Source organism: Rhea americana, unplaced genomic scaffold (assembly GCF_003343005.1).
Source record: "Rhea americana isolate MKP2758 unplaced genomic scaffold, rheAme1 scaffold_110, whole genome shotgun sequence".
Lineage (NCBI taxonomy): Eukaryota > Metazoa > Chordata > Aves > Rheiformes > Rheidae > Rhea > Rhea americana.
In genome coordinates this window covers 398,093-417,829 of record NW_028185151.1, presented here as the reverse complement: position 1 = coordinate 417,829, position 19,737 = coordinate 398,093, and the positions used below count along the sequence as shown (strand labels likewise).

At 36.8% G+C, this 19,737-nt stretch overlaps 1 protein-coding gene across 6 annotated transcripts in view; it reads left to right on the top strand.

Moving 5' to 3' along the window:
* The window catches only part of LAMA2 (laminin subunit alpha 2), a 376,763-nt gene that overhangs the window by 149,899 nt on the left and 207,127 nt on the right, over window positions 1-19,737 (top strand). For all 6 annotated transcript variants that reach the window (XM_085314063.1, XM_085314044.1, XM_085314054.1 and 3 more), the window contains exons 8-12: window positions 155-333; window positions 1,885-1,984; window positions 7,283-7,443; window positions 11,069-11,209; window positions 12,586-12,759. In XM_085314063.1, coding sequence (XP_085170189.1) covers window positions 155-333; window positions 1,885-1,984; window positions 7,283-7,443; window positions 11,069-11,209; window positions 12,586-12,759 — 755 coding nt within the window. The remainder of the gene's footprint in view (window positions 1-154; window positions 334-1,884; window positions 1,985-7,282; window positions 7,444-11,068; window positions 11,210-12,585; window positions 12,760-19,737) is intronic.

The following is a 19,737-nucleotide window of genomic DNA, read 5'->3' as shown; positions in this document are numbered from 1 at the left end:
GATTAACATTTGAGTGTGTTATTGGCCACAGCATACACAGAACAAATGGCAAAATGTTGAAAGATTATTATTAATATGTTAGTAATAGTCTTACATCTCCAGCCAGAAAGYGATGTTTGCGAATAGAGTTTTTTTTTCTTTCTTTCTTTTTCAGCGTGCAACTGTCATGGGAAGACTGAGGAATGTTACTATGACCAGAATGTTGCTGACAGAAACCAGAGTTTGAACGTCCACGGAGAATACGCTGGAGGGGGAGTGTGCGTTAATTGTACGCRCCACACCGCTGGCATAAACTGTGAGACCTGCGTTGACGGCTACTTCAGGCCRAAAGGGGTAATCGCATCTTCTGCTGTCACTTCACTGTAGTTCTTGGAGTTCGAGCCCCCACTTCAGCGTGGGGAGTTAAGTTATTAAATTGARACGGCACAGTTTTTTGACTGCCATTTTATGAAGGTTAATTTCTAATTCTGACAGTGTTGCCTTTCACAGTTGGAAGTCTGTAAAGTTAATGTTCACAGAAATATGAAAGCGAATTTTGTTGATATGAAGGAATGCACTTGAGGTCAGGGCCTCCAGCTAGTGTTTCAGTTTAAATTAAAGGAGGATGTGATCCTGTTAGCAGAACTTTTTGCCTCAGTAATGAATTTCAGGATGTATTATCCAAGATCAAAAATAAGTTGCTATATTTGATATTGGAGAAAGAGAGTCTGTAATTTTTATTTTTTAAATGTGATATATAAATAATTACTGAAATTCTAGTGTCCCATGAATGCCTTTCATTTTAAGTGCAGAGGGCACTACCTTTTTTGTGCTTCAGCATATAATGCTATATTTTCATCTAAACTGAAGCTGTCAGAAGATGTATTTTATATTAGATTGCATTGTCAATATGGGCTACATCTGTGCTTTAAATAGCTACACTATTAATGTGTGCTTAAATTCCTGATATTTTGTCAGTATAGTTTCAGTGGAGCAAAGCATGGTRCTTAGTCTGATTATACTTCACTCCTCAAATACAGAAAACATCATTAAATAATGATAATTAAATTTTCTTTACTATTTTGTTTTTAGGCTTGGTAGAAGGAGTACTGATCTCTTTTCAGCAGTGGGGAACTTTCTTGATTTGTTTATATAAATCAGACTATCCAGCTAATAGTGACAGTATCTATCCGTATATACATACACATATATTTACATGTGCATTTGTGTGTGTGTATGTATGTGTGTGTGTATAGATATGCACATATACCTAACACATACATATATACACACACACATACATATACACATACATACATATATATATATTCACATATATGCACACAAACATGCACGCACGATCTTAGTTTCTGTGGAACTTCTAGTTTATATCCCTAATGTGATATTACCCTAAGGTTTAAGTTTTGTTGGGGTATCCTYTTCAAGAATGAAAGGAAATTGTTCTATTGTCTAGTGATCTTCACTGTTACTTCATTTGTCTCATGTTGGACAGAATAATTGAACTATTTGTTAGTAATTACTTTACATATATTTTAGGTAGAGAATGTTTAAAATCTACTTCATTATTTTTATTTTAGTTATTAAAAAGACAATATTTATATACAACTTTTTTTGTTGAAAACATATCTGTGTCTAAATGGCTTAYGTATGTTTAATACATAAAAATATAATGCTTAAGCCTATACTGCATGGGCTAAGTGAGCTAGCTGCTTTATTTTTGCTAGAATGCAAACCATCTACATAGAATGTGGTTCTCACCTCATTGTAGTTAAAAGAAAAAAAGAACTTTCTAGTTATTAAAATTGAGGTTTTGTTTTGTAATTTCTCTGTTTTCTTTTGTAAATAATGAATAATGAATTGTAATTTCTCTTTTTACCTTTTTAGGTATTGCCAGATAGCCCAGATCCATGCCAGCCATGTTCTTGTGATCCAAATGGGTCTTTACATGATACCTGTGTCAAAGATGAGAAACATGCAGAAGGAGGTGAGATCTCTGACAGATAATGATARTAAAGCTTAAGTTCAGCAGTGATCAAAAAACCTGAATCACCTTTATCCTTCTCTGTGTTAAATCTTTAAAAAAAAAGCATATCACAGGAGATTTTTGAAAATTTACTCAGGTGATCAATAATCCACCTGCATTCTTGTGATACTTTTATTTGGAAATTCAGGATTTATATTCGTAGATTTTCTGAGACATTCTTTAAGATTTATGGCTTGCAACCATGCGTACATTTAGGGGAGTATTTCCCATGGAAGGTATTTGAGAATTTTGGCTTTAAAGAGCATTTTGGCTTTAACGAGCTTTCTTCAACAACAGTACTTAAAAGTAGCACAGCCTTAATCTTTTCATCTCTTTTCCTCTCTATATGTTTACATTTGAAACCTAGAAAAAAATGTTTGGGATGTGTCATATTTGCATGCCATCTATATCATTACTATAGGATTACAAGCTCTTCACTGTAGTCCTGAAGAAGCTATCTTCAAATAGAGAATAAACTGTTTTCTTGTGCTTTGGAAATAATGGATTGCAGTACTTTGGGGTTTTTTTGTTTTTTTTATTTGCTAATAAGCTTCTGAAAATACAGTAGGAAGGCAAGAAAAAAAATCAAGGTCAGTTCTTAAGAGACTTTTTTTAATTGGGCTAAGTACAAACTATTGACAGGAGATATTGTAGTGATCTGTTTTAAAAAAGAGATCAATGGAATGTACAAGGAGCAGAGCAGAGTTGTAAATACAGAGCCCAGAGGTACAAAATCTACTATAACAACCATGTACTGATTACATCTATTCAATGAAATGATTAAAGTTTCTACATAGAAAGATAGAGCTTGATTAATATCGTAGTGAAAGGAATGGTATATCACACATTAATAGGAAAGGCAGTAGAAGAGAATATGAGTCCCAGAGCTAGAGAAAACACAGCAGGACAGTGCAATGTCTTTAGCAAATCTGTGGGTCAGAGTATGCAGGTTACGGATGAGAGAAKTAAAACAACAGTCAAAACTCTCATACTATTAAAAAGAATAGTTTCTATTCAAACATTCACCACTGTTCGCATTCAGTTCCTTTGTAAAATACTGAGATTATGATTTTGAGATGGAAGAATGATTAATTCAAAGGAATATGGTGTCCCACTTGCATATTAGAACGACATAAAGGAAGCTCTTTATAATTAACCAGGCATTGTTTCAGGAGGAAAAAGAAATATTTTTGTATTTTGTATGTATAATTTCCTTTTTGGTCAGCTTAGTATACGTTGTCCAAGAATGCTTTTTAAGTTTTCTTTTGTGTCAGTGTTGTATAGTATGTTCATGAACACTACAGGTAAAAGCTAGAGTCAGAAGCTTTTAGTGAATCGTAGTGTGTTCACAAACTTTGGTATCAGTAAATTAAACCCTGATGAAAATGCTTCTGGGTTTTGTAGTTGAAAGTTACTAATACACTGAATTTTAGAACAGAACTTAACCACCTATGTCCGATCCATGCTGATAATAGGCCATCACCGATATTGTGATCACTTGTAGTTGTCCATACAGAAGAGATGGTACCTATACATTCTGAACTGGTCTACACTGCAGTAGCAGGCATTCTCAGGAAAGCRATATTCTTGTTTCTAGCCATCATGATTAGACTTCAACAAATAGTAATGTAATTTGGCTTTTAAGCACTTGTAAGAGCTATGACGTTTGGAACTTGTAGAGTTTCATGATGCAGAGGCTGTCATGCAGTCAAGTTTTTTCCCTCTATTATTTCTGTATAATGTAATCCCAGTCTCCAATCCAGACACTGCCATTTTCAATCAAGCTTTATAGTACTTTGCTCGGCAAGCAGTCCCACCAGTTCCCATAAGTTTTTTTTTTTTTTTGAATTAATGCACTGCTAAACAAGATTGAAAATGGCTGAGGCCGTTCTTTGGATTGCCAGCTTTTTTCAAGGTCATCAGTGCATGCTTTTGCATGCATACAGTTTTAAAAAATTGTGAGACTGGGAGAAAACTGACTAATAAAACCCCTAGTTCAAGATGACTCATTTTCTAGGATGAACTTTTCAAGCCTCTGTACACTGCAAGATAGGACAGAAACTGATAATGTTCAGATAGAAAACAATGAAGAAGAGCTTCAACAAATAAAGCCCCACTCAAACAAGGCTTATGAAGTAATCAGACCAAAAGCAGAAGATAATGTGCTTCTGTCAARTGTTAGTTCTTTACAAAGAAAAAAGATTACCCTGAAACATCTTGCCTTAAATTAGAATGCAATTAGGATGTTGACATAATATGCATCACAGAAGCTTGTTAAAAGATAATCAGTGGGACACTGACAGGAATTTACACATTACGTAGGAAGGACTAGGTCTTTCCAGTGTGGCAGTGCTGGAAGTTAAAGAAGGCAGGGAGCACACTAAGACATATAAGCCAGTCATCTCAACAAGTTTAAGAGGCAGAAGAATGTATGACTGTTAGTAGTCTCTACGGTTGCCTCTCTCAATCATGCAATGTGAGGTCCCTTAATAGATGATAGAGGTCTCCTGTGCTGCAGGAGCTCACCAGTGGCTGACTGTGAGGGTGACTCAAAGATTTGGGAAGCTGCTGGGCCACAGCCCCCAAGACYCACAAACATCCATTTTTGTGATAGTAAGTAACACAGAAACTTCACGCACTGAATTTCCATTCATAATTAGGACATATCAAGAAGGTGTCAGTCAATATGACTTGCTACAAGAGATCAAAGAGGTAGCAAGGGTAGAGAAGACAGATTGAATTCATCTCTGTATAGATTAACAGATAATATTTTAAACTCTTGTAGGTGACTGCTTCTTCAAAAACCTAATTAGAGAATCCATAAAAAGAGCAGTAAGTCTGGATTTATGTGTGAGGAACTGGTTTAGAATCTTCCCCTGGAAAAGCACTCAAATTCAATGTTCTTGTAGAAGTCTGAAGGCCCCCCTTGAAAACCAATTTTATCAGCAGAAGGAATATTGTTTGTGGATATTGCCAAGGATTAGCAAGCAATGACAGGCCATGATGTTTATAGGCCATTAGGCACTCAGAGAAGAGGCATTTCTGTAGTGCAAAGGCTCAAGCAGCATAATTAAGCYATAAAATAAAATAAAATAAAATGTATGTAGGAGCTGAAAAAGAAATTCCCTTCAAAAGTGAAGTTATATCCAGTTGAGGAAATGGACATAAATTGTGACAGGTTCTGTAACATCATATTCTTAATAACACATCAAAATACTTTGAGGAATAATTTGGTAAATGCTTAATTGTTACTAAGTGCTTCTTCAGATGAATCAGAATTGAAAAGACTGCTAGAGATTCAAATTCTGTAGGGTTTAAATATGATTAAGGTGTAATCAAGTAATAATTGGAGATCTCAAGAAAGAAAAGGACACAGCAAAAAAAGCTGAATGAATTCTTTGTATTGGTGAGTACAAAAACTCAGGGAATTTCCCACTTGGGAGTCGTTGTTCACAGGAACAAGTCAGAAGAACTGTCGCAAATACAAGTGTCAGTTTTAGAACAAGCTGATAAAGGAATAATAAGAAATCATCTGGGCTAGATGAGATTTATTCATGGCTTCTGTGGATAGTTAAAAATGAAATTGCTGAAGCATAAGTATACTTTGTAATATATTGTTTTAATTGACATTAGTATCTCATGAATAGAAACTGTCCAGTTTATTAAAGGGGCACCTAGAAAAAGGGGATTCCAGAAAGCGAAAATCAGGAGGTTAACTTCTGTACCGAGCAGATCAGTAGAACTACAGTAAAAGATATATGCCATCACTGACCTGTGGCTAAAATTCSATCTAATGGGCAAAATTTAAGATAATTTATTTTGTCACAGGGAGCAGGGTTAGGTTTAGCTCAGTAGGTTAGAGCATGGTGCTAGTAATGCCAAGGTGACGGGTTTGATCCCCGCATGGGCCACTCATTTAAAAGGGTTGGACTAGACGATCTCCAGAGGTCCCTTCCAACTTTACCCGTTCTATGATTCTATGAGTGTTCCTCATGAATCTATTTAAAGGAGTCAATGAACATGTGAACAAAGGTTCTTTTGATTAATATTGTATTTTGATTTTCAAAAAGCTTTGACAAGGTCGTTCACCAAAGACCATTAAAGAGGCTAAAATGGGGTAAGGAGGAAAGGTCATGAATTAATATTACTTAGCATAAGAACGGATAAGAATAAATGGACCATTTTCACAAAGCAGAATGATATGAGCAATTCAAAATAATCACATATTACTTGAAAAAGGGATGAGTAAGAAAGTGGTTAAATTTTGTAGGTACAACAAAAATATTTAAACTTAGAAAAGTGAAGTCCAAAATGTTCAGAAGGATCTCAAGATAGTCAGTAGCTAGATAATAAAATAACTAATGGATTTCTGTAGCATTTAAATAGAAAGTAGAACACAGAGGAAAGCAGTTCTACTTGTACGTTGATTACAGTGATTTCTAAATTAGGTATTACCACTAATGAAACAGGTCTTAGAATTTAGATTGTGCCCTGCCTGTGTTAACTCAGTGATGGCTCAGCAGCAGTCAAAAGAGCCTTAGGAAATTACTGGTGTTTTAAGAACAAAACTGAAAATATCATTGTTCCACTTGTAAGTCCACACTGTACACTCCCTCCCACTTAAGTAATTTATTAGAACTCAAAGTAGTGCAGAGAAGGACAATAGGGATTTTCAGCTATACAGTCCAGTTTCTGGGTAAAAAGATAGTAAGTAGGCTTAGGCATTTTTGGCATAGGAAATAAAATTGTTATGTGGGATATGATAGAGGTATGTTGAAATCAAGATGATATGGAGAGAGTGAATGGGGAATGGTTATTACAGGGCAGTAAATACAGATTTAACATACATGAAATGTTTTCTCGCGCTATACATGGCTAAATGTATAACTTGCTGCCACAGAACTTTACAGATTCTGAAAGTAAAAACAGCTTCAAAGGCAATTAGACAAGTTAATGGAAGAAAAGATTTTCAGAGACTGTTAGATGCAAAGATCTAGGTGCAACTTTAAGATCAGACAATCTCTAACATGCAGATTCCTGGAAACTTAGAATTCAAATCACTCTACACTTGCTCTGTTCTTACATGTTTTGAYGCAGCCACTCTCAGACAGGATACTGTGGTAAGTAGGGGTGTAATCTGACCCAGAGCGGACACTCTTACATTATACCTACTAAAGGTGTTGCTTTGTGYGCACTAACACGTATGATAATGATAATTCGAGTATGTGTGTCTCATGTTGTTTCTTTCTCCGCCCGTAGATATGTGGCCTGGTTTCTGTCACTGCAAGCCTGGCTATGCAGGAGAGAGCTGCAATAGATGTGCTTTGGGTTACACAGGATATCCTGACTGCCTGCCCTGCAACTGCTCCGTGAAAGGCAGCGTGAATGTTGACCCTTGCATAGGGCTCTGCATCTGCAAGGTATGGATGTCAAATTCTTCTGAGCCACAGGAGGAGACCAGCGATACTGAAAGATTGCAGGCAGTGGAGTTCTGTCATTACGATGGTGCTCCACTGCCCTAGTCAGCTGYGTGGTTATCTGTATGGCATCACTTCTCATGGGACAAGAGACTTGTTTTAGGTCTCTTGTGTACTCTTGGATTGTCTTGGGTCATCWCAGTACTCACTGTAATTAAAACAGGTACCTAGGAGTCCGCTGCCAGTCGTATAAGTCTTCTAGAAATCTGCAAAGAGATCCTTAAGAAGTCTGTGAATCATTTGTTTCAAACTCCTAGAAACTATACATACTGTGAGCTGTAAAAATAACCTGTAGTAATACTTCAGAAGAGCAAATGTGGTAAACTGCCGATGTATTAAAACAAACAAAACATCATATAGCATTTTAGGGATTGTCTTAAGGGGTATGATCCTCTTTTCTTAGTAAGTTTTAAACTGAGAATATTCTTTCTTGCCTTGGGATGCTTGTTTAGAAATCTATGAATTTCTATGAAGAAAGATCAAGAATGATTTTCACTGTATGCTTGCATGTATCTCCAGCAAATTATATACTGAAATCACTTTGAAACAAACAATCTTTTAAAACCACATACATCTATTTCTTACAAAATAGCTAAATACCAGAAATGCTTTTGAAAAGCTGGTGCTCTGAAAGTTACAATTTAGTCAGTCACCAAGAATATGCCCAAAGGACAGCTGATTATCCTGTGGGTTATTTTTCCTGTGTTGTACTTGTTGGAGTTTTCTTCCAGTACTTAATTAACATAATTGGACAGAAGTGTAAATGCAAAAATACTTATATTCTGAAGCGCAAGAAAGTACAAAAAATACTTTGCTCTGTCAGCTCATGCTGCATACACTTATAAAAGTTCTGGTGTGACAGCTGAATAGCAGTGAAATCTATCCAGGMTATTAACCTTATCCCTACTTTGTATAAACTCAGATGCTCTCTGTTAGAAATAAAATCTGTCCATATCAGAGTTCTAATCCTTGGCTATCAAATCTAGGAGATCAGATGAGGGGTGCTTTTGCTATGTTCTGACTTGAAAGGGAACTTTGATGGAGGTGTCCTAAGCTAAAAGGAAGATACCCACTGCTGAATGATTTTTATTATTATGGCATTATTTGTGTAATACCAAACTGGCCTGTTGGTATAATCAGACCAAAATAACAAATACAGAATAGAGATTCTGTTTCTATCCCAGAGAGTCCATACTGTATGTATTTTTTCTTCCTTGGTCATSATTTGTCTCCTCTTTGCTTTGCTAATTCCTTTATAAGTGCTTATTGGGGAAAAAAGATAGCCTTTGCAGATAGCTGAGATACTGATGCATGCACATTTATTTCACTAGCAATCTTCAAAGTCAAATCAATGCCAGTTATGGTCAAGGGGATGCTGAAATCATCACATTACTTATGCTCTATATGAAGAATAAAGTGGGATGCTGGACAAGTTAATAACAGGTCTTAGGAAAAATGCTTCCCTTCTCTTAATCACATCTTTCAATTAAATATAATGAGCTCTAAAATTTACTAAAGATAGTTTTTTCTTGTTAAGGAAATTGACTGGTGAAAATAGTTCCTAGGATGAAAAGCAAAATGCAACAAAGTGGGCATTAGATTGTTACCTTTATCACATCAGCCAGAGTAAACTAAAGCACAGAAAGGTGAGGGACAATTTTAAGTGATGGTTTTATCACTGATTATCAGAGAAGGTTTCTTGGCTGTATGCAGTTAAARTCTCATTTTTGAGTAATTTAAAACTGGACTGAACATGATATTCAGAAATAAATTAGACTGCAGAAACACTGCTTCACTGGCTGGTTAGATCACCTTTCCAACTTCAAGCTTTATGCGTCTATTACTCAGTGAATTTACTACCTACTCATGAGAATGATACAGGTTTTTCTCACTGAGGACATGCGTGTGACTGCAGAGTAGATACTGTTCTCCTGTTCATTTAAACAAATACTTGTGCTCTGCARCTCTCTTTATTTTCTTCCTCCTACTGTGCCCACACGAAGCACCTCAGCAAGGAACTTTTTAGGAGCAGCGTGCATAATTCTGTTTTCTAGAACTGTGCATGTGAGCATTTGTGTGCCTCTAAGTTTCCAAAGGCYGTCTCACGTTGTTTTTCATATAGAGCATAAATAACTAGATGATTTCAACATCTATGACTAAAATATGCATTGATACTAGTCCTAAGATTGTTGACGAAAATGTAAAAATACCATCCTTGAAATTAAGGAGATGTCAAAGTTAAAATTTATTGACTACTAGCTGTGAGAATTGTKTTGAAGAAATGTTTTGTTTGTAGAACAGTCAGTATATGATGATGTTGATTGATAGCATAGATACAGCATAGCTACAGAGGTACCACAATGTTATTTTGCTACACATTGTCACAGTATAATAGTAGTCACAGTATATAGTGAAATCTGATTTATATTTTGCTTTTGTCTTCTTTTCTTTACCTGTCCTTTCTCCCCTACATTGTCTCTATTATTTCTTAATCCACCATTGCTTTCCTGCTTTCCTGTACCACCACATGCTTTACCTTATTCTCTCCATCTTTTCCTCATCTTGACAAGGAGGCTGTCAAATGGCTTTTTGCTGAACTTTTTTTCAAGAGCTATACAATTAAAGCAATCCTAGACTACACAGTGTGGGCAGGCTATTTATAATGTATTCATTCTCTGTTGATTTGGAGCCAACAATTTGGTTCTGTGTGCATACCATAGAGTATTGTGTCCTGGATTAAAGAGACTATATATAAAACGCTTTTGAGAAGGAAAGCATTTTATGGCCTGTCTTGGGAAAAATATTGAATTACTAAGCCAGTACCACAGTGTGAGCCTTTTGTAGTATATTCCTTGTAGAAAAGCTAGCTTTATGTTTGCCTATTGATTTATTTCATAAATTGATTTATTTCGTAAGGGTAGCAGGACTTTCTGCACAATGTAATAATTTTCTGAAAAATACAATTACGAAATGCCTTGTTTAAAATCGTTTATGTACATTTAGTGYCCTGACTGTACAGAAGAGCTTGCAGACCTGGCTGCACAGTTGGCAGACTTCCTCCATGGAAAGGAGAAATACAGGCCTTGTTCATACTTGAATTTAGCCTGAATTCAGCTAGTAATGACAGGCCACTGAAAAACAATACACTGAAGGATTGGTACAACTCATACTGCATACCTATAGTTTGCATCAGTTGAGCATGCACAGTAGTTTATCAGCCATACTACATAGCTACAGCTGTTAAGGCCCCCATTATTGGGTTCCTTACTTCCTTCCTCTCTTGCTCTAATTAATCAGAAGACTAATTAGAATGTTGTCTGAAATCCAATATGTATATTCATGTAGAAGAAGAGTTAAAAATCTTAAAATTCTGGATTTTGTTATTTTCATGCAGCCAGATTAACTTCTATTGTATGGAAGATTTGGTTCAAATATTGACAGATGAATATTTCCTGTAAATGTCTTTTTARCCCTGCATGAAAGCAAAAGAGAGTAATACCTGGGGATCTCAGTGGTCTCACATTCTAGTCTATGACAGCTGAAGTGATATTCCAATGTGCATTTCCAGGAAAATGTTGAAGGAGAAAACTGTGATCGTTGCAAACCAGGTTTCTTCAACCTGCAGCAAAATAATCCAAAAGGCTGTGAAGAATGTTTCTGCTCTGGGAAAACAGACATCTGCATAGACTCTCACTTAGCCTACAAAAGTGTAAGAAAATTTGTAAAATGTCACTGTGTAAATGTCATTAGTTTTCTGTTTTTGTCTGTTGTCACTGTCCACTATCASCTATTATAAAATCACGCATATTCTTTCATGCCACATAAGTCTTCTCATTTGTCCAAATGGAAATGTTTATAAGCTTTTTGATTTCGTTGTCAGAAACTTCTGAAATAGTGCAATTGAATCGTGCAATACTGCTAAAGAAAAACCAGTCATAAATGAAGCTATGTGCATAAACACGGTCCTGGAATATGCAGATATAATCACTCTTGATTATATCTTAAATGCAGCATGTCCATAGAGCAGCCTTCTTTGCAGGTCATTTTTAAATTTCCAGGCCTGAAATAATTAACAATTTTGAATCACTAAATATACCACACACAGCTTATGTAAGAAAAAGGGATGCTTATGGGGACATTTTGGGTGAATTTCTTTTGTATGCTGCATCCCTGGAGAAGGATGTAAAAGTGTGGTGAACCTGCTGTTCTTATTTGCAGAATCTTGCTGTAGAAAAATGTCTTTAGTATGCAAATATACTCTGAACTTTAAATTAGTTCTCAAAGCTTGGACACTAGTTCCACTGTAACGGATGTATGCTACATATTCATGTTTGTAGATCTAGCCTGGGAAATGTGTTCCAGGTCTACTAGCTCTTTATCTTGTCTGTATGCTGGAAGTCTGAAAGTAAAATATGCCTAGTATGCTTATTTACATGCCAGGATCTGGAAAATTTTCTAGCCCACAACTGAGCTATTTTATTGTTCTGCTTGTATCCACGCTCTAGAAGCTATGCTTGTATGAGGACTGATTCATTCTTAATAATGGGATTTCAGAAATTGAAGTTCTGGTGCTTTTCAGCTTTGCTTTATGTTTACTGTCTTTTTTAAAATGAATATTTGAACTTGTAAGTTGTAAGGCTTTATAAGCTATTATAAAATATGCTGTCTGTAACAATCAGAAAAAATATATACATTTTTCAGTTCATCTTCCATACCTTCTGTGACTGTTATTATTTAGAGAAAACTTCTATAATAATTGCAGAAATAATTCTTACATAGTTGTGAGTAAGATAGAATTTTCTGCCCTCTCTGGATGATGTGAAAGCACTGGAAACAAATATTTGCATGTGGTATGCAGTTAGTGACAACCTGGTTTTATACAATAATATAAATCCTGGTTTTGTACAATGAGAATAGGTTTGCTATTATTATCCTGTTACTTCCTCTGTTCCTAAACTACTATTAATCATATTTGTAAACCTAATAYTTTTTAAAAAAATAGAAGAATGAGAGATTGTGAGTATTTAGATGACTAATGTCTTGAATGTCATTGTAATGGGTATTTTTCTTTTTCTATCTTCACAGATAGAAGACATGAATGGCTGGTATCTGACGGACTTGCCTGGTCTCATCAGAGTTACCCCCAAACAAAAGAGCTTTCGTGGACGTCAGCAGCTTAGCATCAGCAATGTGGCTGCAAGAAAAGTACTACCACAGACTTATTATTGGAGTGCACCCAGTTCTTATTTGGGCAACAAAGTAAGTACAGATGGTACTTGCCTAAATGCTAATTTGATTTATTGAGAGAGAAGTAAGGCTTTGAAGGAGGGAGGAGTTGAGGCCAGATTAAGCTGGATAGCTACTTGACCAGCAAAACTGCAAGCAGAAAGGAATGAGGCATAAGGAGAGTCCTTGTGAGGCAAAAAAATTAAGCAGAAAAAAGTAATTAAGTTCTTTGACCTTGAGGCCTCTTCGGGCTTCTCTTGTCAGRTGTTAGAGAAGTCTATGTAGTTTGCAGCATTGTTTCTCGAGTGAATTGGCTAGCATGTGGTTCTAGTTGTCCTCTTTTCTTCCTATCTTGTCCTCAGCTTTGAATACCAGTTCCCTTGTCTGCTTTTCATAGATGCAAATAATGTATCATATGTTGTGGGGGTGTGTTGCAAAACTTCAGTGTTTGGCAAGACACTTGTGTGTAGAGAGCTTTGCCCCRTGACTCAGAAAATGCTGTTGTGAGCTCTGCGCCAGTTCTATGCACATATTTATCCGCCTGTGCGTGTGTGTGCACATACACACACATTCATGCCCTGCAGGTTAATACCAAATATTTACTTTCTAAAGTCTTCAAAAGACTTCTTAGGTGCTTAAGTGGTATGACTATCAAGGTCTCACATTTCTGCTATCATACATGATATATCCATGAAAATGCTATTTTTTTCCAAAGAGTAAAGGACTGAGTGAGTCTTAAACTTACAGAAAGCTACACAACCTTTCTCTGATAATGGTAAAATTTATCTGAAACGYTAATGTTAATATGCTTGAACACATTTTCCATAGTAGTCTCCTCAGGCTAGTCAGCTTCTTATTTATTTATTTTCTTCCTGCTGGCTGAAAATCTACATGACAGAAGGTAAGTGAGCATGTGGAAATTAAATAGCATCATTCCAAAGAATTGGGCATCCTATTCATGGCCATTAGTTGTTAAAGGTAGTCTGACTTACTCAGCTGTGCAAGGGAAAGATTTTTTTTCTATAATCTTCCGTACCTGGTGAACTTACTTACMCTGTGATATCAACTGATACTTTTCCAGACAGAATTTCAACCTGTTTCTATTCAGTGAGAAAAATAATGGTAAGAAGATGTACAAATTACTTGAACATGGAAGATATTTTTTCAGTGTAATTTGGAGGTCCTTTGTGATTATTGTCAGACATCTCTGTATGAATGAAACAATTTGCCTTAATAACTGAACCATATAGATTTTTGATACTACAATAATACTGAAAGCACTCAGAAATTACCACAGTATGTCTTAACTGTCATGTTACATCACTTAAATTATAGTCGTAACGACAGGCTTAGCCTGTGTGAGTTATGCAATGGAAATGGAATATTGCAAGTTCTTATTTGTAAACTCAATAAAGCATTTCTCTAAATAGCTGAAACTGGATGAACCCAGCATTTCTTGAGAGTGATTGCTAGCTTTGTTACAATGTGGTAATTGGTATCTCAGAGCAGGCAAGTTTCCATACGAATTTTTGTCTTAAGAAGTGTAGAAAGTGATTTAGGAAATCTTGTAGCTATAGATGTATGCTTCTATTTTAATTCACAAACCTATCAGGGAAAACTGCCTTTCCTTTTTATTATTAAAATGATTGCTCTTAAATAGTATCACCCAAAGTAAAATTCAGTAACAAAATGTAGGAACCATCTTGCATTTCCCAGTTTTCAGACATAGCCCAAGAACCTTGTTTAAAATAGTTATTTTAGTATAAAGTTGACGTGTTTTGTGTATGCCTCCACAATGTTAATTGCCATATGTATGCTATCCGCTTGTTTTTTATCTGTCTTCAAATGCTTATTTCGGATGAAAATTGTGTTGTAAATAGGATACTCTTGAGTGCGCAGCCTTCAGCTTTTTCATATTTGTCTAAAAATGGATGACACTAGACTGTGTGATGCTGGTCTTTCACTGTGTCCCTAAGGACCCATTATAAATAACGAGAGACTGTAGATARTACAGGATTGTTGTTTGTATCAAAGTGGGACGAGAACATAAGTAATTTAAAWTAACATCACCATCTCCTTTTGCTCTTGTAAATACACATAATACTAACAAAATGTCAGCTAAGTGGGATTTTACTGAGCTTAAACTTTGTTGTACAGAATAATACAGAAACACTTTTTGAGGCTAGACACTTTACATGCCTAACTGTGTAATATRTATTTGAAATGAAAACTTGAAAACTTGTTGACACAGAAGACATTTGGGAGTAATTTGGAGGAAATTATTTTCTGAAAACTATCAGATAATTTGGGAGAACAGATTTAAGATGGCTAGTATTAAGATTTTATTAAGTATCATTAAATGGTTAATCTATGCCTGCCTAAGTACTTTAGCATAGCCTACTGAACTAAGGATTGCAGCAATCATAAGGACTCATGATCTGTTAGACCATCTAGTTASCAAAAAATGTATTCTATCAGATATAATTACATTTTAGAGATATTTGAAAAACATATTTGGTTTTTTTTAGCAGCTCCTTAAGTTATTTTGACAACAAATCTGTAAGTTTATTTTAAAGTTATATCCATGCTAAAATATTTTATCAGTTTGTCRCAAAGCATTATGAATTATATTCTGATACTGTTATGTAGGAACACTGAAAAGCACTTGCTTTTCAGTATTCAGTAACTAGTYGTTCAGTAACTAAGTTACTCACAACTTAGATACCAAACTCAGCAGGATGATGTGAAACACCTGCTTCTTTAAAATCAATGCAGAAAGGTTAGTTGATCAAGAAGTTTYGGAAGTCTTCGTTAAGTATCTGCTCTGTCTGTTTTCCTTTGGCACCTCTGAAAAAGCAGTTTGATTCCTGTGCTGAGAAGGAACCATTTACATTTAACCAATAGAAAACATATGACATATGACAAAAARACATATGACATATGCCATGACATATGACAAAAGACATATGATTCAGGCATATGACCTCCTATGTCATGTCCACTTGATAATCTGTGAGGAGACATCCGTCTTTGATAAGAGGAAGTCTCAGTCTCTCTGCTGCTGCAGATATCACCTTCTTTTCTTTGCTAAGGCCCAGCTATAAACGTGCAGGTGGAGGCTTACCCACATCGTTCAGATGGACAGTGCCCTCACGGTCCTGTGTCAGYAGTCACAGGTTAGATCAGCCTGTAGGCAGAGGAGGGCCTGGAGTCCAGATCACCAAACGCTGCTGAATCTAAGCACTCAGCAATCATGCAAAAATTAGGTAATGCACCCTCTAACTCCTCCATCTGGGCTTTGAGCAGATATTCATGCTGCCATTACTCCAATTTCAGACAACGTGGTAGAAGCCCTAACATCTCTTCTCTAAAACCCTGTTTGCATAGTGACAGATTTTATTCAGATTGAGCAGTTGTTTTCATCAGATGTAATTTTATGAGAGTAATTTGAAATAATTGTACAGCATGATCCCATTCAGTGTGAGTAAAAATACAGTTTGGTCCTTCGAGAAGTCAGAAAATGTTTGAAATTAAAGCCAAAGATGCTTCAGTAAAAAGCTTTGTTATCTCTTTGAAAATTTCCACCTGATCATGTCCATCAACTCCATATACTTTTAAGCAGACATATGATGGATTCATTGTTCTTTCTCTAACTTAGAGTCAAGACACGAACTGAAAATTTTGTGTGAAGTCTGTGCCTGCAGTTTGGATAGTAAGGGACTTGTTTGACTTAAGAGTTTACTTATTTTGTCTGTTCTTTCATAATTAAGTGTATAACCTATTTGCTGACAGTCAGAGGTCAATGTTTCCAAACATGGAGACACTATAGTAAACCTGTGACCAACATGTATAAACATTACAAAAGTTTTGGCCTTTAATAAATTCCCTACTGTGGAAAGTGAATGATTGGGATGGTGTGAGCAGCTTGTTTTGTGGCTTTATATGTATTGCAAACTGCCCAGAATACCACATAGGATCAAATATTGAATTATAAAACAATCATAAGCTAGGTCTTTGTGGCTTTTATGTTTATTTCCTTCCATTTGTTTTCATTTATTGGGCAATTCTAATGCAAAAGGCAGAATAATGCGAAGCAAACTGCAGTCTACAGGATAGGGAAGGAGGCACAGCAGAGAGGAGGATGAAACCCAAAGCATAAAGATGTGTAAATAATACAATAATCGGCTGGAACAGAAATGCCAAGATCAATTGTCCTAAGTTATTAATGCATTTAAACCCAGAAAGCTTCATTGAGTAGTGTCATGATTTTAGTTTCAGATATCAAAAATTCCTAATACGTAAGACACAATAAAGTTAGATCTTGATCTTTTTCTTGCTTTTACTGTCTACCTTAAAAGGGAGAGCAAACTTAGCACCTGTTGGTATAAACAGCTGAGGTGAGAAATGAATTGGTGGTGGAAGCACTTTTTTCTACCACCATTTTGTTTTGAGATTCATATGCCTCTCATGGAAAGCAGTGAATGACTTAGCCTGTATAATTCCAACAGTTAGCTATACCTTAAATTTAGCAAGTGTGTGGATTTTCCTTAAGCTTATGTCTGTATTCCTTTTACAGTCATGACAGAGAAATAGTGAAATTTAGGTGGGCTGATGTGATCTCCCTCTGGCATCTTTTTTTWAAAAAATGCTTCTTTCTTTCAACTAGTTATCTGGAGAATCTAGGCCCTACATTTAAATGATTTGGTTCCCTAGTGGAGACTGGTTGTCCAAGTCTATGCAGACCGCCATTAATTACCATAATGGCCATGCTTGACATATTTGCTAACTGGCTGAATGAATTTTCTGTCATGATGGTAAGTCCAGTACTTCGAGTTAAACTGACTTTTTAATGCCCACTGCACAGAAATGAGTTTCAGCCTCAGATTTTAATGTATGCAAAGGTATCCCAGCTAGCAAAGTGAAGAGATAAAGAAGAGCATGATGAAGAATAGAACATGATCCTCAAGCATCATCCATAACATATCAAAAAACATTTGTGCAGACCTTTATACATTTCTGTGTAACTCTAAGTGGGACAAAATAGGTATGCTCTATGCACATTACTCATATGTGTAAAAGAAACAGGAATAGAATCATAGAATCAGTAAGGTCGGAAGGGACCTCTGGAGATCATCTAGTCCAACCTCCCTGCTCAGCAGGGTCACCTAGAGCATGGTAGACAGGGTTGTATCCAGGCGGGCCTTGAAGATCTCCAGAGAAGGAGACTCCACAACCTCGCTGGCCAACTTGTGCCAGTGCTCTGCCACTCTCACAGGGAAGAAATTCCCCCTCACCGTCAGGCAGAACTTCCTGTGCTTCAATTTCTGCCCATTGCCTCTTGTCCTGTCACACGGGACAACKGAAAAGAGTTTGTCCCTGTCCCCTTGACACCCTCCCTTCAGGTACTTGTACACATTGATCAGATCCCCCCTCAGTCTTCTCTTCCCCAGGCTAAACAGGCCCAGCTCTCGCAGCCGTTCCTCACAGGGCAGRTGCTCCAGCCCTCTGATCATCTTCATAGCCCTACGCTGGGCTCTCTCCAGTAGCTCCATGTCTCTCTTGTCCTGGGGAGCCCAGAACTGGACACAGGACTTGCGATGAGGCCTTGGCAGGGCTGAGCAGAGGGGCAGGATCACCTCCCTCGACCTGCYGGCAACAGTCTTCCTAATGCACCCCAGGAGACCATTGGCCTTCTTGGCCACAAGGGCACCTTGCTGGCTCCTGGTCAACTTGTCATCCACCAGCACTCCCAGGTCCTTCTCYGCAGAGCTGCTATCCAGAACGTCAGTCCCCAGCTTGTACTGATGCCTAAGGTTATTTTTCCCTAGGTGCAGGACTCTGCACTTGCCCTTGTTGAACATCAGGAGGTTCCTCTCTGCCCAGCTCTCCAGCCTGCCCAGGTCTCTCTGAATGGCAGCACAGCCCTCAGGTGTGTCAGCCACTCCTCCCAGCTTGCTATCATCAGCAAACTTGCCTAGGAGGCACTCTGTCCCCTCATCCAGGTCATTGATCAAAAGTTTGAACAGGATGGGACCCAGGACTGAGCCCTGGGGGAAAAACACATACATGTCAGCACAGATTTATGCAACAATGACAGCTTGGCAGGCCAATGAGTTATCATAGAATGATAGAATTGGTAAGGTTGGAAGGGACCTATGGAGATCATCTAGTCCAACTCTCAAGCAAGTGGCCCATATAAGGATTGAACCTGTGACCTTGGTGTTATTAGCACCACACTCTAACCGGCTGAGCTAAACCCAATAGACCATCTGCAGCACATAATATTCCAGAAATTTCCATTCAGTGCAAAGTCTGTGAAGGTATTCAGAGTTGCTGCATACCCTCAGATTTCTTGTAAGTAGCGACCATCCATAGTGCCAACACATGCCAGAAAATGAAGATGATTATTTTGAAAAATGCTATTGTAAAGAAAACTATTTGGCTTCTGTATTTGAATGCATTCTTCTGATAAAAAGCTAGTTTAGTTTATTGTTGTGGCTTTACTTTTTAACAAGTAAATTCTAAACCAATATAAATAATATATATTTTTTTAATCATAGTCTAAATTGCCCTGATGGAAATTAAGTTACCATGATAACCAAACGTAGTGAGCAGTAGTAAGCTGTCTACAGCATATACCAAATGTGCTGTTTAGCTCTTCACTATAACTTCTAAAGATTATTTGAGTTAATAGCCAAATTCAGATGCTGAAAAGATGAGACAAATATAACGGAATAGCAGTGAGGAGCAAAACATTTTGAAGATCAGAACCACAGCTAGCTGATGCTTCCTTTAAGTTTACTGAATTCTTATTACGTGGTTGGGTTTAGGTTCTTTGTCTTTGCCGAAATATTCTCAGCGTGGCACTGAGAAGTGAGATGGAATACTTTTATGTATTTTTTCACAGTTGTGGCTAACCAAAATCTGGTTGATGCCAAGTACATATTACAAAAAATATCAGAACTGTCCTATTTGCAGTTCAGCTACCCACAACTATAAAGAACCATCAAG